Source organism: Hyposmocoma kahamanoa, unplaced genomic scaffold (genome assembly GCF_003589595.1).
Source record: "Hyposmocoma kahamanoa isolate Upper Pololo Valley unplaced genomic scaffold, ASM358959v1 87, whole genome shotgun sequence".
Lineage (NCBI taxonomy): Eukaryota > Metazoa > Arthropoda > Insecta > Lepidoptera > Cosmopterigidae > Hyposmocoma > Hyposmocoma kahamanoa.
Genome location: NW_020654422.1, coordinates 16,674,155 through 16,696,365, shown reverse-complemented (window position 1 = coordinate 16,696,365; position 22,211 = coordinate 16,674,155). Strand labels below are relative to the sequence as shown.

Genomic DNA, 22,211 nt, shown 5'->3' with positions numbered 1-22,211 from the left:
ATGGATGTCATGGATGAGGAGAGTATTACCAGAATATGCACCACTGCTTTCTCCGAAGAAGAAATTGTTAACGCAAAAGATTTGCTGTTTTCTTCCATACCGGCAAAACAATGTAAGAAATTAAGAAAGCGGCAAGGAAAAACGCTACGTAATGTTGGTGACATTGTCTGCCTCCTGAAGGAGACGGATCCCGAGGAAATCCCCATTTTTGTGGCGAGAGACCTTCAAAAATTACCCCCGGTTCATTTCGATCATGTAGATGTGACCCGCCTTCTTAAGGATATTGTGAGGATGAGGAATGACATAGACCGAATTGGTGAGGAATATGCCACAGTGGTAGAACTACAGAAGTTACGGACGGAGCTTGAGGCACTTAAGAATGCATCGATCGTCAACAACTTTCCATTGTCCCGTAGTGTCAACAATAAGAGAGGTGCCTGTCTTTGGTCGAGTTTCGAGTGCGATAGTGGGCCCATGGGGCTTGCGACGGGCTGTGAAGTTAATAACTCGGCAATAAAATCTGCATTACAAGAGCATCGAATTGTTTCTGCGCAGGAGGGTGATAAAACACAAAAATCACCGCAGATATCCCCGAGTGCAAACCTACCGCCTAGTAAAAAATGCTCAGCTGAGCGTTCGATGTCCGTCACCCCGCCCCCTGCTGGCCCGCCGCCGCCGCCGTCTGCACTGAGTCACGCCGTCCCTGCGCGTACGGCGACGGAGGCCACTGTACCAATCGCCAGTGTGAGATACACTGCTCGTCAGGTGTGCTCGCAACAATGTGCAACCGATGGGAAAAGCTACTTGGACGTTGCGCAAAATGGAGTTTGGAAACCTCGTATACAAGACGAGGAATGGACGCTCGTTCAGAAAAAGAGATTGAGGAATCGCTTTGTAGGAAAATCTGGGAAAGCAATCGTTGATGCTGATTCTAGGTTTAGAGCGGCTGATAGTAGCGTACCGATTTTTATTTATAATATCTCTAAGGAGGCGTCAGCGTGTGACATAAAGAGCTACATAAAATCGAGTACCAACCTAGATTTGCAATTGGAAAAAATAAATATGAAAATAGCAAAGGAATACGATGCTTATAAAGTCTACGTACCTAAAAGTAAGCTTGAGGTGCTTTTAAATGACAACTTCTGGCCAGACGGCATTTTATATCGTCGTTTTGTGGAATTTCGAGCTCCTTTGAGACGAAGTTATCGTGAGAATGGAGATCGAAAATCATCAAATGGACCATAAAAATATTAAAATGATTAGTTACAACTGCAAGAACGTGGTTCGCTCTGTCGATGATATAAGGAGACTATGTAGCTTGGCGGACATAGTGGCGCTTCAAGAGACTTGGCTTCTTCGACACGACATACAGTACCTGGGCAGCATTGACGGCGATTTTTCTTATACCGGTAACTCTGCCGTCGATCTAACTGATGGTGTCCTAAGAGGTAGGCCGTACGGAGGTGTTGCTTTGCTGTGGCGGAAAGCCGCGTTTCCTTCAGTAACAGTGATTAATTGTAATAGTGTGCGTCTCAACGCAATTAAAATAAAGCTTCATGACCAATCGATAATAGTGCTATCAGTGTATATGCCGTGTGATAACGAGGCTAATTTAACAGAGTTCACTCGGTGCCTTAGTGAAATACACGCAATAATCGAGAGCAACTGTGTAGAATCGGTCTACATTCTTGGGGACTTTAACGCGCATCCTGGTGAGTTGTTTGGCAACGAGTTACTAACTTTCTGCGAGGAACATGTGTAATGATTCTAGTCATAAGTTATTGTTAAATAAAATGTATTGTGATATTGTGGGGGTGCTAAGAGCTGCGGCTGAGTGTACCTACAGGGAACCCGGGCGGAATAACCATAGACGTGTGCCAGGGTGGAATCGACACGTCAGTGCCGCTCACGGTTGGGCTCGACTTTGTTTCCAAGCTTGGGTGTTGTATGGGAAACCTAAGTGTGGGGAGGTCTACAATAACATGCGCGACTCTAGAAAACATTTTAAGGCCAAATTAAAATTTTGTCAAAATAATGTAACACAAATAAAAATGGATATTCTGGCAGAACATCATAAAAAGAAAAATTTTGGACGGTTTTGGAAAACAACAAATAACTTGAATCCAAGGTCGAGTCTGCCTGTGAGTGTGGGTGGCGTGCACGAGCCACGGGACATAGCTGCCGCGTTCCAGTCCCATTTCAGAGTGGAGTCGCCGCTCGGGCGGGTGCCGCAGGTGGTCGATGCTGGGGGTAACCCCAAGGACATTAGTGTACGCTTTTTGGCTGAAGATATAGCTACTGTTATAAGAGGGATGGTTAGAGGCAAGTCGCCGGGTCACGATGACCTCAGCATCGAGCACTTAAAGTACGCTGGCCAACACCTACCAAGGGTCCTCTCGATCTTCTTCAACTTATGTGTATGTCATGGTTATTTGCCCGACGATCTAATGTACAAGGTGGTAGTACCAATAATAAAAAACAAGACGGGTGATGCTGCAGATTTGTCTAATTACAGGCCGATTTCACTAGCTACCACTATAGCTAAGGTGCTGGATAGTTTGCTTGACAAACAGTTGGATAAGCACCTCCACCTGCACGACGCTCAGTTCGGTTTCAGGCCGGGTCTGTCTACTGAGAGTGCCATCCTCTGTCTCAAGCAGACTGTTCAGTACTACACTGCTAGGAAAACACCAGTTTATGCTTGTTTTCTGGACATGTCCAGAGCCTTCGACCTGGTTTCTTATGACAAACTGTGGCAGAAACTGGAAACTGAAACTAAACTACCCCATGAGATTGTGACAGTTTTTAAGTATTGGTACAATCACCAGCAGAATAGTGTGAGGTGGGCAGGAGAGTCCTCAGATGCGTATGGGTTGGAGTGTGGGGTGAGGCAGGGGGGGCTGACTTCGCCCCGTCTCTTCAATCTATACGTGAACCAACTTATCGTTGGGCTCAGCGGCGCCAATGTGGGATGCTCTATAGACGGAGTATGCATAAATAACATCAGTTATGCTGACGACATGGTGCAGCTGAGTCCGTCGGTGGGTGGTCTGAGGAAGCTACTGCGCATTTGTGAGTCGTATGTGGAGGCCCATGGGCTCGGATACAACTCCAAAAAGAGTGAGTGTATGGTGTTCAAGGCTGGTACCAAATGCTACTCTCCCATGCCCATTACTCTTGGTGGAGCTGCTTTGAACATGGTACATAAATTCAAGTATCTGGGCCACTGGGTCACCGACGATTTGTGTGATTGTGAGGACATCGATAGGGAGCGTAGGGCGCTGTCCGTCCGCTGCAACATGTTGGCACGTAGGTTTGCACGCTGTACAAAACAAGTAAAGCTGACGCTCTTTATCAGATTTTTATCATATTGTCAGAGCTTTTACACGTGCAGCCTATGGACCAACTTTACGCGGCGGGCGTTCAATGCACTGCGCGTACAGTACAACGATGCGCTCAGAATTCTGTTGAAGATGCCGAGGTATTGTAGCGCCTCCACCATGTTTGCAGAAGCACGCGTGGATGACTTTTATGCTGTAATACGCAAACGGAGCGCTTCATTACTTTCTCGCCTTCGGACCAGCACCAACGGAATTCTGGGCGCGCTGTCCAAGCGTTGGGACTCACCCATAATGTGTAGGTGGTTGCAGCTGCATGCCAGTGTAGCGCCCGTTATTTTTTAATATTTATAATATTTTTAATTATGAAATTTTAATTTTTAAGTTTTTGTATTGCGATTTTACATTTTTGATTTTAAACTTTTGACTTTAAATTTTTGATTTTAAATTTATTATTTTAATTTTTGATTTTAAATTTTTAATTTTTGCTTATTAATTATTGATATTTAATTTGTGTTCTTTAATTTAAAATTTTATTATGTATTTCAGTAAGTTTAATTTAATTGTTTGTTAACTACACATACTAACATTAGTCTATAAGTGAAACTGTAACTAACACCGTGGGTCTATGTTGCCTGAATAAAGGAATTTAATTATTATTATTATTATTATTAATTTATTATTAATTATTAATAGAAATTAGAATAAACTAAAACATATTAATTAGTACTGCAGTCTTATGTCTGTTTGGGATTTTTCATTAGAGGAAATACTGGATCCCAAACTGGTGGTACGGAGAAACCATCGTCCCTGTTGAAATTAGGATGTTTTTTAATTTCAATGGCCTCTCGCAGCATCCTGGGCAGATAACGGACTTCTTTTGCAAGGACCTGGGGTTTGTCAAACTTCATTGAATGTGTAGGTTTATCCATGACATGCTCGCAGACTGCAGACTTATTTACGCGACGGTGTTTGACATCAGCTATATGTTCTTTGACGCGGGTACAAATCCTTCGCTTTGTTTGTCCAATATAAGAGAGACCGCACTCACAGTCAAGCTTGTAAACTCCTGCATCCTATGTGTAACAATCGCGAAAACCTAAGAACTCGATATATAGAGAGCGTATTAGGAATAACACCCCAGTAAGCAATTTTTTAGTGAAAATAAGAGTATTGCTTCCGCTCCTATCCCTTTAAATCATCTTATTGCATTGCTTTGATGCCCTCCACTCCAGACGCCATTCTTTATAGTGAGAAGAAATGCATTAAAAGAGCACAGCATAAAATATAACTGAGCAAAGGTTTATTTGAAAAAACAAGTATACGTGACTTAGATTCAAAATTGTTTCATTTCGCAATAATATAGTAATCACACAAAAAAAAAGTATGTGCGCATTCAGGTTTGTGCGTTCGTGTATCATTATCATAGAATCGCTGCGTACATTACAAGTACTTCGATAAATTTCGTTTGAAGATACCCAATGTCAACATTTATACAAACTTCTAGAAAAATAAGTACTGTTAAAAGCAAAATTGATTGAGATTGAAACTAATATTTTTCTTCACAGTGGCTGGAGTAGAAATAAGAGGGTAACGGCAGCGGCAATGCCTAGTCATTGACAAATGGGCGCATTGTAACCTCCCCTAGGACTATAGATCTGATTCTCTGTCTGAGAACTATGGACTTTATAGATGGATGAACACAAACAACTGTAGAGAATGAAGAGGGTTTATTTAGGAGCTTACTGTTTAGGTGGAAGAATGGCAAGCTCCTTAGACACAGGTACAGTATCGTGTTATTTGTTTTACGCCAGATCCACCCATTAGAATGTGGTTGGTTACTTTTGGTCACCATTGCAGAGAATTTTGACATTTTTCAGAGCATATTCTGTAGTATGGAAATTAGCGGTCCTCTTCAGTTATTGGTCCCTGACATTATAAATTCATTATATTTATATTACAATAATAACATTTTGTGATTATATTTGTTACTATATGTAGGTATAAGTATTAGTTATTATTAGTTCTTACATACACAGACATATATCTATTATATTTGTATATGTAATTTATTATTTTATTAATTTAATTAACTATTTTATAGACATGTTTGAGTAAGCGTGCTTGCATATATTGTTCCGTGAACTCACTTAGGGTTTAACTGAAAAATGTTGTGGAGATTTTTCCAGCAAATACTGATTTAGTGACCCTTTTGCATCGAAGACATTTTTGGTTATGTCCTCGATACGCGTTTGTGACCATGCCTGTTACCACAAATCTAGTGCCTTTATTTATGTGTATGAAAATAATCTGTGTTTTAATTTAGTTTTTGTTTGTTTTGTAATTATTTTTTGTGTCCTAAGTGTGAATGTTTTTGATTATGTTTTAAATATATTTTTTCTTTTTTTTTTCTTTTGTTTGTTTTTTCTTGTGCGGTGTCATTTGTGGTGATCAAATAAATGTATATTCTTTATTCTTTTTTCTTATCCTAATGTTTTTGTTTTTATAATTTTCTTTTAATTTAGTACATATTAAATTCATAACTAACTGTAAACTAATGATATAAATTATCGTGTATGTGTATGTGTATGTGTGGGTGTGTGATGGTGCGTGAGTGTCTGCCTCCTTTTCTTTCCTCAAATAATGTGCTAAGCAGGTAAAAATAACAAAGAAAGAAACCGCTCGCATCGTTAGTGCATAATGTACTATTTACTCGTAAGTACTTACAAAAGTAGTTCATAATAATATTTCTTAGTATGTATATGCACATATAAGTTACAACTTCGATCTTCAAATCAAAGCAGGTGTGTTGAGTTGTTTGTTAAATTCCCTAGTCTTGTGTAGAGGTGGTAAAGAAGAAGATAGTGGCGCTGAAATATCCGGATTTACGACGAAATCACTCTTGCCGAATACTGGACAGTCTTTTAGCTTCGTCCTGAAAAAGAATCGAATGGAGGTCGATAACAGTTCAAGTGATAGATGATCAGGTGGGGTTAACTCATAATCTAAATAGTTTAGCATTGTGGGTCGAAACACAAAACTGAGAATCGGTGCGATGCGAATTTGCAACACATTGATGGACATGGATCGTGAAAAGAGTGTTGCACTACTGTTATTGATAAGAAAGTAAAGAAAAAAACACAAAACAGATTCACATTGTAGGAATGTGCGATGCCGAGTCATCCGCAAATTCTTGCGATGCGTCATGCGTGCTCGTAGATTTCTATATATTCTGTAGATTTCTATATATATATTCTAGATATTGTGTTTCGACCCTATAGTTTCTCAGTCGATAAAACAGACAAACAAATTAGTTTAAACGATTCTAAAGAGATGTCGGGTGCTCCGAATCTAAATGGCGGAGAAAACAAATTTGACAGTTGTAAAATCTTGAAAACATGAGGTATACTTTACCCTTATAAGAAATACAATGACTGTTCCTCATACTCCATCTTTTCGGGGAAGAGAAACATTACAACAATTTGCACGGCAAATACATAGTAAGTATAAAATGATTAGTAAAACATGTAAAGCTGATAAACAAAGGTAAGAATCTGTTCATCAAAATAAAGTATCTTATTCCACCTGACCTTATTAAATGAATGAATACTATTACAATATTCGTATATGTACAATTCAAAATGAATAATTCCATGTTCAAGTATGACCCACACAAGAACAGCGGTTGGCGACACTAGAATTTGAACGGTGTGGATTTTAGAGCTGATCGAACTGCCATTAAAAATGCGCCTCGACCCTATGAATAGTGATACATTTGATTATACTTAAATACATTCAACAAAAATGAAACTTACCAAAGTTCCTTAGAGATGACAGCTCTTGCGAACGGAATAGGTACAGAAGAGAAAGGTCCAGCGAAGGTCCAAGTATAAGCGCCCTGAACGTGGTGTATCAACCAATCGGTAGGCGAACACGGTGGCAATTTGACCTTGTAGTCCTTCATAACACGGTCGAATGAATCGCATGTCGGGCCCCATAGGATTACCTCTTCAGCTTTTTCATCTTGTTGGCTGTTATCGTTTTGTTTTTGCTGCTAATACATAATAATAATATTAAACAAAACTAGAACAGAACTCGAGTTCGAAAATTCAACTCCACGTGACTTCTACTCTACAAAGTTTCGAATAAATCAAGCAGGATTCAATTTTACTGAACAACCACTATTGCCCGCCAAAAAAAAAAAAAAAAAAATCCAATGCGGTGATTGAAAAAAAGAAAATATTCATTGTTAATCATACTACAGTCATGTGTATACACATGTGTACAATATATGTGTACACATAATTATAGTATACCACACCACAAACCTAAATTAAAAAACTTTATTATGCTTACACAGACCAGACCGCAAAATAAAAGGTACGTACGAGTATTATTGGTAATTTGAATTCTTATTTTTGTCATTAAGATAATCATTTATAGAATAATAACTCTCGCGTTTGACAAATACGTTTGTATAGCTGCTAAAACTCACCGTGTGTAACCGCCCTTATGGTATTAAGTCCGCCATTTCTATTTTGTTGTATTGTGCAAAAATAATAAATAATTATTTTTTTTTTAAATATTTTAAGTTATTTGTGAGTGAAATATGAGCGACTCGAAAGCTATGCATAATGAGACAGAGTTATTCAGATTCGCTGCCATAAAAGCGACAGTGGACTTATTTTGCCAAAGTATTACATACGAGTAAAATTAACGGGAAAAATAAAGCAAAACATTTTTTCTTACATACATGAAAGCCATATATCTTATAAGTCATATATCTTGACTCAGTTATACAGCATGTAACAAAAATATCAGACACATTTGAGCTGGTAATCATATTTACCGCTTTCGCAACAAAAAAATAATTTGAACCGCAACAATGTTTTGCTTTAAAAGAGAATAGAATGATTTTTCTAAAGTTGTCGTCTGCACGGTAATTTCATGTATATAAAAAAATAATAATTAAAAATGTTTTAAGAAAAAGCGTCCAAATATAAAATAATAATTGTGCATAATTTATAGTAACATTGCATAAAACTTTTCCTAGGTTGGAATTAAATATAATCAGAGAATATAACCGCTTGCTTCAGGCAAATCAAATAACGGTTTGGAATATAAATGACGGGAGAACGTACCTTTGGTGAATATAGTTCTACTGTTTGCCACGGCTCAACATAGTGCAAGGTGCCGTGAAAGCCATCATTAATGTAAATCATATTTAAATTTTCACCAGGCGATGTACTCTAGAACAATTAAATCGAATTGTGTTTTTAATTAACAATATTCGCATTTTTAAGTTTTCTCAATGGTTATAAAACTGTTTTTCGGATTTGAAATCGCGTATCTTTGTGTTTCAAACAAAGCAACGGATTTTTCAAGATACTGATAAAGAAATTTAAAAAAAAGGAATTTAAGTTTAAATCACAAAGATTTAAGGGGCACTGCCACTGCCCCTGACACATAAGTTGACAAGTCCCATGTGCCTGTAATTTCTCCAGCACCTTTACTCTTCAAAACCGGAACGCAGTAATGTTCACATTACTGCTTCGCAGCAGAAGTAGGCAAGATGGCAGTAATTCCCAGGATGAATTCTTTCACAAGGAGATTTACTGCTACTATTAGACTATAGTAGCCGTGACCAGACTTATAAAGACCCCGAAACATCAGTTTGTATGAAAAATCATTTCAAGTGCTATTCAATACTACATCTACAATAGTACCTACAACATCACTCATCTTACAATCAAACTTTTTATCAATACTGTTTCCCTTGTTGCTCTCAGAAATGTACTTCTCCTGCTTCATTTGTACTAGTCCCTTCAAATATTCTATTCCAAGATCTTAAAAGAAATTTGTAATGATATACTCAGTCTAATAGATACCTTTCCCTATATCGCCAAACATACAGGTATTTTAAATTTACTTACGCGTCTGATGTTATTAATGCTGTTGTATTGCGTGACTGCACTATCGCAAACGTAGCGACCTGGTTCTGCGATCACCTGTATGTCCGAATCAGGAAACAGTTCATCTAGAGTCTTGTTTACCAACTTGGCTATCTGAAAATGTATATTGTTTAAACCATGTTTGGAAGCTTTAGAAAGAAAGACTTCCACTTACATACAGAGGGTTTTTTTTAATGGAAAAGTATTGAGAAATCCGAAACCTTAGAAGATACAAGGAAACTGCCTTAGAAACTTTTTTTGTAAAAACAATATTGGTATAGTCAATTTAGTGGTTAAGCGTGAGTTGTCCATAAAAATACGCACACACACACACACGCACACACTCAACATAGCCCCGCACTAGGGAAACCCATAGACAATCACAAATTACACCCAAACTCACGAGAGAAATAAATGTAGGCCATACAAATATTTCTCCCGGCTCGGGAATCGAACCTGGGACCTCTGCGTGGCAGTCCGGCATGGTAACCGTTCGGCCACGGAGGCAGTTGAATGAATAAAATTGCTCATAATATTTTTTAGTGCTAATTGACTCAGTTTCATGAAGGGATCATTTCATTGTATGCATCGAAAAAAATCGGGACAGCAGAAAAATTCGTGGGGTCCGCTGATTCGTTCCATGGCTTAGTTGGTATAGCGTCTGCCGCGGTATGCTAGAAGATGTCGTCCGTTCGAATCCGATCGGATTGAAGGATTTTTTTCTGAGTGTTCGATCTTTGTATTAACAATTATAACAAATCGAGTTCTTAGGTTTTCGCGATTGTTACACATAGGAAATGAAACTATTTTTCCGGATTTATGTCGCGTATATTTGTTTTTTCAAAAAAAAACCGACATTTCGGGGCCTTTACAGGTCCCATGGTCACGGTTAACTGAGGTGGTACAGTCTTCAACCAGTTATGTCTAATATTGATGCAAATCACCCTATTTTTTCACTATAGTTACAATAGTTTTTAATTAAATACCTTATTTTTAATTTTACAAAGAAAGCATTCCTTTACTCTACACGCGGTTGGTTTGAAAAAACAAATATACGCGATTTAAATCCGGAAAAATAGTTTCGTTTAATAACAAATTTCATAAAATATTTATTCATACAAAATGAATAAAATTGACTATTTTTGTTAAAGCTAATAGTCTCAGTTTGTTATAAGGATGATTTAATTATTGTATTGGAAAAAAGAATTGGGATAGTACAAAAAAATATCAATTTTATTAATTTTTACCGACAATACATGCTTGACCAAAAAAATTACTACGCCAAAATAGTCATCACAAAAAAAGATTGAATTGTTCCTAAGACAGTTTCAAACTGTTCTGTGGTTTCGGATTTCCCCATACTGACCCATTAAAAAACAGTCTGTATAGGTACGATGTTAGAAAGTTAATACAAAAAAGTACACATGTATGTATAGAGCCATACTAATATTTCTCCCGGCCTGAGAATCGAACCCGGGACCTCTGCGTCAATCAAGGATGTTAACCGTTCGTTAGCCGGCAGTTAAAATGACGAACAACTAGCCAATAATGTATGAATACCTCATCTATTCTATCTATACAGTCGCTCTGGAAACCACCACCGATATCGACGATCTTCATATGCCTTCCAGCCTTGGCCTCATGCTCGAACAAACCCTTGGCTCGTTTAAGTCCCATTTCGTAGCTATCGCTTGACGTGCACACGCTTCCGACGTGGAATGCCACTCCAACTACCTGATGGCGTAAAAAATATTATTAATTAAATTCTTTGTAATCATAACAGTACGACACAATAGCCCGATCATTCGTTAATGTATATACTATATATACGTTATAGTATTTTGTCGTATTATGATAGTACAATCAACAGCACGCTCAGTACTTATACTTAAAACTAAATATCAACTATATGGCGCTTATAACAAAATAAACGGTTCATCAATTATTTTCAGTAACTTCCGAGTGTGTAATTGAGTTACATAATACAATACTGACAGATAAGCCAAGTGTAGCAGCTTCCTCCAGCAAATCAATTGCTTCAGTATCGTAACAACCAAATTTCTCTCCCAGCTTGTAAGTGCATTCACCATCAACTCTGATCCGAATAAGTAACCTGAAAATATCAATCAATATCCGTTGGTTTCATTTTTTGACGTTACTAAATTTAAACGTTTTATGAATCCTGGTAAATGGAAAAAGTGTCGGGTGAACCCGGTGGCGTATATGGCTTCCCATATACAGTACGTCCCCCAAGGAAACGAGTTCGGTACGCTTTAACAGAAATACCATACACAGTATGCCTCGAAGTGACGAGTTAGATACGCCTTTCCAGCTACCACATAAGTTTAAGCGATTAAAAAACCGTATTTGATAAGTCCATTAGGGGACGAATTAGGTACGGGATTTGGTTTTCGTAAGAAACACTCGTAAAAGAGCGTCTCTGATTCGTCACGTCGATTAATTTTAGAATCAAATACTCAAAAGTCATACATAATTCAAACGAAATTGTCTCTTATTGTTGTAGGTAAACAGTGCAAAACGCAAATAATAAACACGTAAGGTATCTCTCTCCGTCTCACCTACACTACCAATAAACACCTACAAAATAGAGAACTCTAAGCTCTAATCAGTTGCATGTTTGGTGATACTGGCATGTTTCAAAATAGGCCAGAAATAATAATATTCATAACAACTGATTTCGCGCGAGTGCAGTGTCACAGTTCATTTCGATCTTGCATGTATTTTTACGTAATTTGCGGCATAACTTTGATTAATATCGTTTGTGTTTGAGTTAAGATTATTTAAAATGGATGGAGAACGATTTACAGTTCTAGTTAGTAAACTTGTGACTGATTTTCAATTTTGAAGTATGAAGGAACGAATGACGAGAATTGCAAAGTGTCTCCACTTACCATCACTTACTTAATTTCTATAGTATATTTTGTAGTAGATTTAATGGACGTCATTTAATTTTTGTCTTCGAAAAATTCTTTCAGACTGTTATAGCACTTGTTTGTTTCCTAATAAATTTATCTTGTATTTAATGAAAACTGTTTAAATATATAAATATTGATAATGATTAATTTTGTAATTGTATTCCTTTTAACTTTAATAAATACATAAATTCTATATTATAGCAGATAATTTGTTTCAGTAATTACTCGAGACGTGACGAATCAGAGACGCTTTCTTACGAGCGTTTCTCACGAAAAGCCGTACCTAATTCATTCCCTAGTGGACGTACTAAATATGGGTTTTTAATGGCTTAAACTTATACGGTAGATAGAAAGGCGTATCTAATTCGTCGCTTTGAGGGGACATACTGGGTACGGTACTTCAGTTGTTTAGCCCCTTAGAAAAGCGTACCTACCTCGTCTCTCCTTGGGGGACGTACTGTATACGGAAAGCCATATGCGCAACCCGGTGAGCCAAATTTTTTTTGATAGAAATTATTAACTCCGAAATGTCAATAGATGGCGTGGTCATTAAGTTTTGTTGTGCATTATCCTTAACAAAATATGAACATTAAAGTATATTCAAAAAGCCTAGGAAATGTAACTATTTTTATTTCAGATCTATATCGCGTTTTATCTCGCGTTTTACGTTTGACTTACCGCCTATTTAATAGAGGCCGCGGGTTCGAATACTGGCCCGCATCTCTGAACTTTTTGGATTTTATGTGCGAAAATTAATTTGATATTGACCGTGAGCTTTGCGCCCAGTTACACGAGGTGAACGTTTTACCGCCCAGTTACTACGCCTTTGTGTACATTAATGCGAATCTGAATTCTATTTACTAGGCAACAACTTTTAAATTTCTCTGAATAATACAACCGCGCGGGCCGCCGCGCAGACTAAATTCAAGCCAGACCCGCCCACGTGCCCGGGACGCTCAATTAAGTTAAAACGTAAAAGCTAAGTCAATATGGTCAATACAGCGTACGGTGCAAGAAAACATCGTGATGAAACCTGCCCCTCGACGGATATTCACAACCCTCGGAAAACGAGTGAAATCCCCAACCCTCATAGGCCCAGCGCGGCAGACTATGACTACAACTTTCGCCTGAGAGGAGGCCCGTGCCCAGCAGTACAAATAAATAATAATAAATAACGCACACACTCAACATAGCCCCGCACTAGGGAAACCCTGTGTCGCGGGTGCCATGGACACACACATAGACAACCACAAATTACACCCAAACTCACGAGAGAAATAAATGTAAGCCATACAAACATTTCTCCCGGCCCGGGAATCGAACCTGGGACCTCTGCGTGGCAGTCCGGCATGGTAACCGTTCGGCCACGGAGGCAGTTTTGTCGTCAAAAATGGGTCGATATTGTATTTTTAATTTACGTACTTAGCATCAGGCCAGTGCTGCTTAAGTTTCTTAAGTTCATAAGAGCTGTCGAATGTAGTATGCTTCACTCCAGATTCTCTAGCAAAAGTCATCCACTCTTTGGTTTTTGTTGGAATCGCGAATATGATACTCCTGAAAAAAGGTGCGTCAAACAACCAAAGATTGCTATTATGATTACATTAATAGAGATGTGTTTGAAGCAAATTACACTTGAATTCGTCATATTCACTAAACTGTATTGCTCATTCGGAAGTCAGATTTCCCTGAGAAGTATGAGCAAGAAACTCTAGGGGTTGCTATTTGTAAATATACAATTGAACAGGTTTATCATTCACAATATTCACTTCAAACTTCATAGATCGAAACACGGTTGTTGTGTGAGAGCTTAACGGGTCATTACCACGAATTTTTGTCATCCAAGTACGCAGAAGCTGTATAATACAGAACCTTTAGTATAAGGTTTTTGTATCACTATAGTTTTAAACCTCGTGAAAGGCAGATGTTGAATATCAACCGGAATCTTATTATAGAAACTTACACATTGCCCCTTTAAATGAATTTGTGACTTTGTGAAGACGACAATCAAGAACTGCCAGTTAAAGGGAAATAAGGGCCATACTTTCCTGGTGACACACCAATTATAAATATTAACTCTCGTTTGCACTGAAATAGTACAGCGCCAACAACTGACCTGTGTATACGTCTCCATACATTCCAAAAAATATTCCATATTTATTGTCATAAAGATAATATCTCTAACAATGACGTGCTGTTACATTCGGTGGTGAGGGGAAAAACAGCAAAACATGTAATTTAACAAACGGAATCAATTATTATCGGTAAGTAAATATTAAATATGTAATTTTGCAATTTTCGTCCATTATAGCAAAGCTCAAGTTAAACTGGTCGATTTGAAGTGAAACAATTGAGGGTGGCCAATCGGAGCGCAGTTGTCACAGTAATGATATGGCAGAATAGTTTTGAAACAAATTAAATGACATTTCGTCTCTATTTCTGGTTATATACTCGATGTAATGTTGTGTCTATCACTAGTTTTCAAAAAAAAAATGATATACTTAAAATATTATCCTAAAATCCAGGCAAGATCTGTTTGTGTACGCACTTACTGAGGGTTGACATTGAGTTGTGTAATCTTATGTATCTCGCACGGCGAAGCACAGTCAAATCCGGTTCCAAGCGACACCACCAATTTCAATATTAAATCCCAGTCGTTGGCTTTCATAGCTGTAAATAACAATGTAAATTAATATCACTAATTACAGGCTTCCTAAAGTGGCTCCGCAAGGCCCGTGGCCCGTTTCGCTGCCCACATTGCGCAATTCTTTTCTAGAAAACGCAGCGTATAAAGAGGGCTGCCCGAGCGCGCCCGTGATCGCCCGTGGCGGCCTGTTCGTATCTGCCGCTGGTCGGTAACTTCAAAGGCGCGACGTGGAGTGTCAGCCCAAGGAGGCCGCCCGGACTCGAACGCTTCGCGAGCTCGCCCAAGGAAATCTGCGAGTTTGACATCACGGGAATGCACCATTACGCTTCATGGTCACGGGTTGACTGAGTCAACCTATTCCGAAATATCGAGAAAATAAAAAGATCTCATACCTTGGTAAGAAACGTAATCCTTAATCTATAATGCAAATGGAACTCAAAGCGTTTTTCATCAACGTTCATTATGCTCACTGGTAAACTGTTCTGTACTTTCCGAACGATTCAACCTGGATATGTGTGCAGTGTGCACAGGCATCTTCTAGACCAGTGGTCGAGAAGTCGCTACCGATGAAATATAAAAGACAAGCGCGAATGGGACAGCTGGACGAGGTCAACCTCAGCGAAAGTACCTCAATCAGACTGAGGACATTTTAAGCAAAAACCAGCTTAGGTTAATCCTAATTAAGTTAATATACCTACTGCGTTCCGGTTTGCTTTGTCAACTTATGTCTCAGGGTGACGGGTGCACTGGCAGACCCCCTAAGATCTTTGCGATTTAAAGCTCTGAGTGGCACTGCAACTATTATGGATAGGCGTGTCGCTTACCACCAGGCGCGCGACTTGTTCGTCCCGGCACTAGGTATTATAAAAAAAGCTTTTGTTCCATGACTTTTTACAAAACATTGTAGAATGTTGTACCGTCTGTTACGCTTTATACTCATTTAGTTCTTCTGTTGAGTATTTTAGTACCATTCTGGATCCCTCTCTGCTATTCGCACCTAACTTCGCGCATTACTTGTTTTAGTACCATTTCTACTATTTTTTGTTGTTATTATAGTTCTGCGAGATTGTTAGTATATTATAAATAATCCAGTATGAATCATATATCAGGAGAAGAATGTACCATAAAATATTTGTACTCTTGGCATCATTTTCTTTAAGTGTTGTATACGGCGGTAGATTTCGTCCATGTCCAATAAGTAAAAAGTCTCCGCCTGGCCCCCTTTCTCAATCATAGCTCTAGCTACATCTTGCGCTGAATATCCATCTAACACTAAAGCACCTTTAGGGCCCTCCACACCGTATTGCATTTTGTATTCAGTGCCGTTGCGAAGTTTGAATTGTCCATTTTTCGAATGTACTGAATCATTTTTGTGAGTAAAATCATTTTGAAATGTTGTTTGTGCTGTAGTTTCCATGTCCTGAAATGAATCCAATACAATAGAAATATTCTTTATTGCACTATAGAACAAATACATAAAATAACACAGTATAAGAGGTGGTGGTGGTGGTCATGGTGCTAGATAGCAATAAGGCTAGGGTTAATTTATGTATGTATAAGTGCGTCCCTAATGTGGAGCCATGAGTGTGTGTGTTATGAGTTTATGAGTGTGTGTGTGCGTGTGTGTGTTATTTTTGTGTGTTTATTTAATACACAATTGCTTTTGACAAATAAAAAACAAATTAAATATTTCAATAAATAAAAAAATAAAAGTAAAAGAAATGAACACATCTACTTACATAAATTATAATAAGAGCGGGAATACGAAATATTTAATATTAATAATGTAAATTTTTAATATTTATTCAATTATAATTATACAATTGACAGGACAAACGAAACTGTATGAAATCTCATCGGAATGGCTAGCAGAAATTGCAAATTATTCTTAGAAAACGTAATAACAAATTATTATAAGGGCATTGACATAAAAATAAAGATTCTGTAAAAACTAAATAAATTTTTCCTAGTATTAATTACACCATCCGATCGGTCTTTCTTTTAATTAGCCCGGATTCAAACAAATTGTTTTTTTATTGAAGCCGTACGGCAGCGTGAACTAAAGTTGCTAGGAATGAGTGTGTGTCGTTTATTTGCAATAATTTTTATTTTATATACTTTCTACTTAAAATTAATGGATTGCTTAGATTTAATGCTAAATTCATTTCCATACGTTTACGTTAGTTTATTGAATTTGGATAAGTAAACAACTTTTTTGTTGCAAGTGATCTCCACTGTCACAATATAGTTTTTATTCGTGAATGAAAATGGGTCTTGCAACAAAAAAGTTGTTTACTTATCCAAATTCAATTCAATCAATTGCTTAAATATGTATTTCCTAATTCTAAAATACGATATCATTTTAAATAAAAATTAATTTAATACTATATTGTCATGAAATAACTTCAGAATAAGTTTTGTTACCTACGAGATTATTGATTATTGTATTTTTTTTTTTCAATTAAATGAGTATTTAATTAATATATTGGACAAAATATTCAAGAAAAAAAAACTGACCTCAAAATTTTGTGGAATCACGTCTATTTGCCAAGTTTTATTGAAATCGATTAAAATATTAATCATTTTCTTCACATTTGAGTGGGATTTATATTGAAGTACCTCCTTTCCAATAAAAAAAGAATCTACGATTCACTTACAATGTTGGAATAACCCGTAACATACACACAAAAAAAATACATTGGAATTGAGAACCTCTTGAGGTCGGTTAAAATCAATGCCAATTTATTATTTGATAACGACTATCTACGACCTTGAATTTCCAAGGCAACATTACGTAACAGCCTGTACAAAATACTTTAAGGCTCAACTCACACTGGCGCAGACTCGAAGCATCGCGTCGCGTCCTGTTTTTCAACTACAATGCCTGGCGAAACGCGTCGACGCGCGACGTCCTTCGCATTAGTGCGCCCGGATCACAGTGTGGTCGGTGTCTGACGCCTCACTGCCCCCAAGTAATGCGCGACGATTCCATTTTTGCATAACACAAATTTGTACTTTAATGATGGGAAAATAGAGATGAATATGCTATAGGCGAAAAACATGACGCGTCGCGACGCTTCGACTCTGCGCCAGTGTGAGTTGAGCCTTATGAATGCACAAATCTGACAGCTGAATTGAAGGGATTTAGAAGAAGTAGTCATCTTATTATATTATAAAAAAAAGAGGAAGCTGCAGTACTTCGGGCACATCATGCGGATTGATGAATACTCTCAACTGCAACTCATTCTGCAGGAAAAAATCCAGGACCCTAGATGACGCGGTCGTAGAAAAAGCTGATTTAAAGCTCTGAGTGGCACTGCAACTGTTATGGACAGGCGTGTCGCTTGCTTAGTATTATAAAAAAAAGTCGTCTTATAGGGAAACAAATATTTTTGAACTGTTACAGGTCAGTACTTCAATAGTACCAAACACAAAATGTCACTACTTTGTGCTAGCGATGCGCAAATTTGAATTTTATTAATACTAATCATTCCAATGGGAAAATAATTCGCTTAAGTCGAATCGAAGCACAATCTTTCGACTCAAGTCGAGTGATTACCGATACCGAATGCCCCAGCCATTTGGTCGGGTGCACGACTTAAATGAATATTGATATTTTTGATTGGGAGTTAAAATCCCTTAAGCTCAATTTACATCGTCGCGTTGTCGTAACCATAACGTTATACCTAAACATTATGTCAATTGTTTAAGAGGGAGCATGCCAAAAAAGATTTGACGTTGGCTCCGCCCAAATTTGTGAAACAAATATATGCCTGAAGTTCGCGTGACATGCGACAGATGTTGAATTTTGCGCATTAAAAGTACCAAATTCGTTTTAGCGGAATAACTCTAAAACTAAAGGGATTAAAAAAAATCCGTAGTGACAGTTCTCGATCATGCATAAATATAATTAATTATCTAATTTTTGTACTAATAACCTGTAGCATTTCGAGGATGAATCGAAAAAATGTGAAAATTAGAGGTCATTTCGTGATTTTTATATATCGAGAAAACTTTATTGTTTTATATTTCTGATTAATGTCTATGCTTGAATATATCGTGTAGTTACTCATACAATATTTTATTTTTAACTTTAAAGTGGATATACCTCTCTAAAATCAAATCGAAGATTAGGAATTTTTCCTCTGCTCCCTCTTAACATACAAACTATATAGATACGAGTCAAAAGACATATCGCGCATCTTTCGGATAATTTTCGCACAGTCTCGGGCATACCTTTTTTTATGATACCAAGTGACAGGACGAACAAGTCATCCGCCTGGAGGTAAGCGACACGCCTATCCATAACAGTTGCAGTGTCGCTCAGAACTTTAAATCGCAAAGATCTGGGGGGCACTGCAACAGCACCCGTCACCTTGAGATATAAGTTGTCATAATACTGCTTGGCGGCACAAATGTTTTTATATAAAATCTCTTCAAATAAAAAAATCATCACAGTTTTATAAATAATTAATTACAGGTAATTTTTATGTTGGTTACAAATAACTGACTAGTAATTTGAAATTTTTATTGAATTTCTTTTACTAAATACGTCACAAACATGACTTCAAGATTAATATTATCAATGGCCTAATCGAATTTCGGGAAAAATATTGAAATTATAGTTTGAGGCGAAAACCCTGAAAATCGTATAAGTATTTTTGTATGTTGACATATATTCTACTTCGAATTTAGGTACAATATACATATTATATAGAAGTATATATTAGACAACATCATACGTTTCTCTTATCCCAAAGTAGTAACTAAAGCATTTGCGTTATGAAAATCGGAAACGACGGTACCACAAACACCCAGACCCGAGGCAATAACGATGGTGAAAATTTGAAATGTCGTAAGGGAAAATTTGTAATAGGAACATTTTCCATTACGACAAAATATTCCTTACGAGATTTTAAATTTCCACTCTTGATATAGGAAAGTTAGTTTTTTGACATTTAGAGATCGAACCCGGGACTACAGAGATGGCGACACTACGAAAAGCGTTGTGCAAGCCACTTGGCCGCGGAAGTCGTAAAGCTCTTAACACTGCATAACTACGTAATCATGCACTTAATTACATACTCACTCGTAACACAATTTATTTTCCTTAAAAACCTAACACTTACGTTTCGAAATATTTAAAGGGTATAGTCACTATGCTCAAAAGAAACCTCCGCTACTAATGTCGTAAAATGAAAACTGTTCAAGAAATAAACTATTATATTTATCATACAAAGTTGGGTAAATGCGCTTATGTCAATATGTAACAAGCAATCACTTTGCCAGGAAAACACGAAGTAAATACGAAGCCAAATGATATTTGCATAAGGAGAATACTTTATATAGCGTTTGTGATACAGAATGTAGGTGGATTACACAATAGCTTTACAATTATACGAGTATATCAGTGATGATGATAATGCATTAACATCTTTATTATATTTGCTACAAAGTATATGCAACGGAAACGCCATAATTTTAAGACGAATAAGTCAGGTGTCAACACACTACCCTGAGGTACTCCATAATTTCTAGCAATAATACACCCGCCGGCGCTATAAACGGCACACTAATGAAATCTCTAAAATAAAAAAAGAGAGCTGTTATTGCTACTAATGTTTAAGATCTTTTTAAACAAAATTAGTTTGACATTTTTCAATTTCTTTAATTATGTATTGTAATCTATATACATATCGGAAAAACTGACACCCAAAAATCAACGTTTGTATAATCTTGCACGAAACTTTACGCATATATTTATTTTCTTACAGAGTGTACTTATTAAAAATATTGTTACTGCATTCCTTTACTCCACTATTTTTTATTATTTGCAATAATTGTGCACCCACGTCGCTACTTATTTTTAAAATGGCTAATCAAAATTTTATACTAGAATTGGATAGTATCTGTGGCATCAGCACATTACTGTGACATTGAAACTTGTAATTCACTAAGAGTATTGTATCATCATTAAATATTTTTTCTCTAAACATTCGCAGTACATATAAAAACCTAGATTCTCTATTAGCACTAATATCTACATTCTCTTTCAGCACAGACATATTAATTTTGACTGAATGCTGGCTGGTGGAACATAAACCAATGGAAAATTATATCACACATTTGTCCCGGAAGTGTAAAAAACAAAACGATGGGATTGTCGTATATTTACAAGAACATCAACTGCACTGTGACTGAACCGGATGAGGTTGGTGGTACTTTTCTATAATATTATATATATTTATATATAATATATAATATTATATATAAATATGTACATACTTATAGATAATATATACATACTTATATATGTACATATTTATATATAATAAATATATAATTTACAGTTTCTTAAATGCTATAGAAAATATTATTTGGCCATTTAATTCAGCAAAAAATATCATATTGATTGGTGACGTCAACATAGATATCAAGCCTAGCAATATAGACAATAATAGTGCACCCTACTTAAATCTAACTGCTGAGCTTGGCATTTTACCAGGACATACCCTACTAGGAAGCTAAACTGTTTAGATCACATTATCTTAAAATCCATTTTTCCCGCCTCAATATTTGAATTGGATTCCTTATTGACTGATCATTGTTCTATTCTTCTAAATTTACGTCTAGCTCAAACGCTGACAGCTAAGTGTAACGTTATAAATAGAATTAACTTTGAGGCTGCTGTTAAGTACCTAGAAACAATTGACTTTTCCTTTATTGCTTCTATTTCTGATGCCAATGATGCTGCTTCTAAATTGTGAACAAGCTATATCATATTGGTTTAAGGGGTAGTGCTCTTGTGATCTTTAGGGATTTCTTATATGGACGAACGCAGCGCGTAAAATTGATGAACAGCTTAGTACTGATGCTTCAGTTCTTTCTGGAATTCCGCAAGGTAGCGTCCTCGGACCAAGACTATTCATAATCTATATAAATGACCTGTGTCAGCAGTCTCTAATAAATGGCAAAATATTTACATGTGCGGATGATACTGCTTTAGTTTTTCATGGAAAGACTTGGAACGAAGCTTGCCGGAATGCTAAGATGGTACTCCACAAAGTTAGCTGCTGGCTGAAGGTAAATCTTCTTACACTAAACCTATCAAAAACAACTTTTTTACAATTTGCTCTTGATAAACTTAAACGTACTAACCTCGACTTTAAAGTCCATACCTGTGGCGCACCGTATAATTCTGACTGTTCGGGTCTTTCTATTATTAAATCAACCAAGGTGAAATATCTAGGTGTTTTAGTGGACGATAGGTTAAGCTGGAGTACTCATATAGATTACATTACCTCTCGAGTCAGGATACTCATGTGGGTTTTCAAGAAATTAA

General features: G+C 37.0%; 2 protein-coding genes across 3 annotated transcripts; one reads left to right on the top strand and one right to left on the bottom strand.

The window, feature by feature from the left end:
• Nucleotides 1-1,245, top strand: LOC113235398. The gene has a single exon (XM_026471077.1). The coding sequence runs from the start codon at nt 1-3 to the stop codon at nt 1,243-1,245; it is 1,245 nt and encodes a 414-aa protein (XP_026326862.1).
• A 4,685-nt stretch (nt 1,246-5,930) lies between these two features.
• LOC113235406 (ornithine decarboxylase 2-like) lies at nt 5,931-20,018 on the bottom strand. Of its 2 annotated transcripts, XM_026471086.1 has the most exons (10): nt 19,999-20,018; nt 15,992-16,289; nt 14,775-14,892; nt 13,648-13,779; nt 11,285-11,402; nt 10,850-11,023; nt 9,272-9,403; nt 8,480-8,587; nt 7,154-7,392; nt 5,931-6,273 (listed from the first exon to the last, which is right to left on the bottom strand). In XM_026471086.1, the coding sequence occupies exons 2-10, from the start codon at nt 16,284-16,286 to the stop codon at nt 6,129-6,131; spliced, it is 1,461 nt and encodes a 486-aa protein (XP_026326871.1). In that variant the 5' UTR covers nt 16,287-16,289; nt 19,999-20,018; the 3' UTR covers nt 5,931-6,128. The 2 variants fall into 2 exon arrangements, with proteins under 2 accessions (XP_026326871.1, XP_026326870.1); XM_026471085.1 differs by lacking the exon at nt 19,999-20,018 and having other exon boundaries at nt 7,154-7,389; nt 15,992-16,301.
• Nucleotides 20,019-22,211: the final 2,193 nt, after the last annotated feature.